A 2,868-nucleotide genomic window follows, 5' to 3' on the forward strand; every position below is an offset into this window, starting at 1 on the left:
TAGATAAAAAAGAATAGATAAGCAACTTTTTTTTTATACTTGAGTACTTGACATAAACTATGCAGCTGCATAACTAGAAATCTCCTAAGTGGGGGAAATCACTAGGTACTATAATATAATAGTAAGCCTTGCCTGTATTATACTGCCGTCCTTAGGAAAAAGAATAAAATGAGATAATTCTGTATTACGTTTAACATTACAGTTTTACATAATGTTTTTAAGTAAAAATGCCGTAAATATAGTTGGGTATTCATCGAGAAATTTATATTTATAAGAAACAAATATTGCCGCAATTGTAATTAAATATAATCGATGCTTAGCAAAAACGATGTAATCACAGTTTGCTGGGGAAGATTGCCGTATATTTACGGCATTGTTGTTTAGAAAACTGGTCATCAATTAGCCGTATCTTATAATATTTAATTTTAAATTACTGATAATATTTGGAGTTTTGCTGTTGTACTGCACCATACACATTCTATATTTCGTTCAGTTATCTATGATATATCGTTCACGAAATCAGGGAAACTTAGGAAAAGAAATACTTCACTTATGAAGGTATAAGTGGGCGTAAAAAGGAAGACTTGGTCAGTACATTTTATTCATTTTTCATAATGACTATACTCTGTCCAGCGAGAGAACACGCCAGTTCTGCGCATGTAGACTGGACCGAGCGAGCGCCGAGGCCCCATTTTCCCCTCTCTCGGCTTGCCGAAGATGGCCGACATACAGACGGTCGCTGGAGCGTGCCGTAGTTTGGTGGGCCGTCCAGGCTGGTAGTGGCACACAGGCTGGGTACACGCGTGAATGCGCGAAAACGGACCAATTTTGTAGGCGCGCGGCGCGTTCTTTCGTTGAACAGAGTATAGATAATAATGACTAGAATCTATAACATAAGAATAGTTATTAATTATTATTATTTTCACTCGAAAAATTCTATGTAACTTACTGCAATGATACAATATTTATTTCTATCTTCTTCAATCTATAACATAAGAACAGTTATTAATAATTATTATTTTCACTCGAAAACGACTATGAAATTTAGTACATACTGTAGTGATAGTAGTGATACACGATTGACTTTTTATTATGTCCATTCGTGACGAGTAATGAACAATCAATAAATTTATAAATTGTTTTTCAATATATTTATTTATATTATAATAAAGCTGGTTTCCATGTTGCTAATATTTGTTATTACTTATTAGCCAGTTAAGCGAGATATAATATTGAACAATCAATATATTTATTTATATTATAATAAAGCGGGTTTCCATGTTCCTAATATTTGTTATTACTTATTAGCCAGTTAAATAAGGTTGTTTGAGCAATAATATTATTGTAATATAATATTATAATATTTAGATTTAAATAAAAACACGAGATAACTATGTAATAGGAAGAAAATACGCGGCAGGGGAAGGTAATAGTATTAGCGAGATAAGTTTGTATCGAATAAAAAATTACGTATAATAAGACGATACGTTATGTATGGTGAATATGCAGGGTTGAAGGCCTATTTCAATGGGCAAAGGGACGCAGCTGCCGAGACCGGTTGCCTGTGTCCTTCAGAGACATTACGGATCAATAGCCCCCGCTACGACGTCGGTGCTCGACAATGTGTTGTAATAGGTTTATTCGTACTAATAAGAGGGATTGTGGGTAAGTATGTGTGTGTCTGGGAGTCATGTAAAATTATGGGTTGATGAAGATATATTTCCATTAAATAACTAAAATAATTTTTATATTAATTATTTATGAAAGTGATATAAATATTTTTTTACTTACCTCTGGTGATATTTCCACATTCCACCGTTGTATTGAATGTTCAGCTAATTGTGTAAATGCATGCATTTTGAGCTGACTGATAAAATTAATATCATGTTTAGGACTGTTTGTAATTATATGATCATCGCGTATATTTCTGATGAATATAACCATTTCTTCAATCGTTTTTGGTGCCGAGTCCATTTTGCTAAGTTCTCTACCGAGATACTCGGTAAATATTTCATATTGATGTAAGATGATTGGTTGCATGATAGTCGATTTTCGTGTAATTGTTTCAAAAATACACCATTCGAGATATTGAAGTTGTAAAAGTTCCACACGATTTAAAAGAATTCGACATCCATCTTGTATTTTTGACTCTACTACTAAGGTGTTTTCACCGCTATACATCATGCTAGACAACTTGAAATTCTCCGTCTCAAGAAATATAGTTCTTTTATATTTTCCTGGTTGCTCCAAAATAAATGATAGGATATTACCCATCAGTGAAAATATCCGTTGTAAAAACTCAGTTGAAATATTAACATATCGTGATGGAGTTATTATATGTACCGCTACTCTGAACATATCACTTGGATCGATCCCAATATGTATAAACTTACGTTTCATGAAATTTAACGTATAGTTAGTAGAATCGATGAGCTCCGAAGGTGATGCTGGTGGAATATATGTTAAGGTTTTCTTGTATATAGCTACATTATTCGCGATTGAACCAGCCATGTTTAGAAATACTTGAAAATTTAACTTTTGTATAGTGTAAAAATTAATTTAAACGGATAATAAAACGACTTGAGGGTTAAGTGTTTGTTTCACTACTGACGATATTATAGACCACAGTATGCTCTATTTATACTTAAAATATTGTGATGAAATAGGTTTAATAGTTTTGTTTACTACATGATGATCATTAAATAGCAATTAAAAGTTGTATACTTTCACATTTCATAATATCATTTAACTGATTATTAATTCTTATGTAATATTTTATCATATGTATTAAACGCTTGTAGATTATTTAAATAATTAATTAATTAGATATATGTGTGATAGATATAGATGGGAGGGCACGCCGGTGAT

General features: G+C 32.2%; 1 protein-coding gene across 1 annotated transcript; it reads right to left on the reverse strand.

The window, feature by feature from the left end:
* Positions 1 to 1,688: 1,688 nt before the first annotated feature.
* Positions 1,689 to 2,518, reverse strand: LOC112593667. Its single transcript, XM_025338173.1, has 2 exons — positions 1,792 to 2,518; positions 1,689 to 1,733 (listed from the first exon to the last, which is right to left on the reverse strand). The coding sequence occupies exons 1-2, from the start codon at positions 2,509 to 2,511 to the stop codon at positions 1,689 to 1,691; spliced, it is 765 nt and encodes a 254-aa protein (XP_025193958.1). The 5' UTR covers positions 2,512 to 2,518.
* Positions 2,519 to 2,868: the final 350 nt, after the last annotated feature.

This window comes from Melanaphis sacchari, unplaced genomic scaffold, assembly GCF_002803265.2.
Source record: "Melanaphis sacchari strain LSU unplaced genomic scaffold, SCAv2.0 Contig20_pilon_pilon, whole genome shotgun sequence".
In the NCBI taxonomy this organism is placed as follows: Eukaryota; Metazoa; Arthropoda; class Insecta; order Hemiptera; family Aphididae; genus Melanaphis; species Melanaphis sacchari.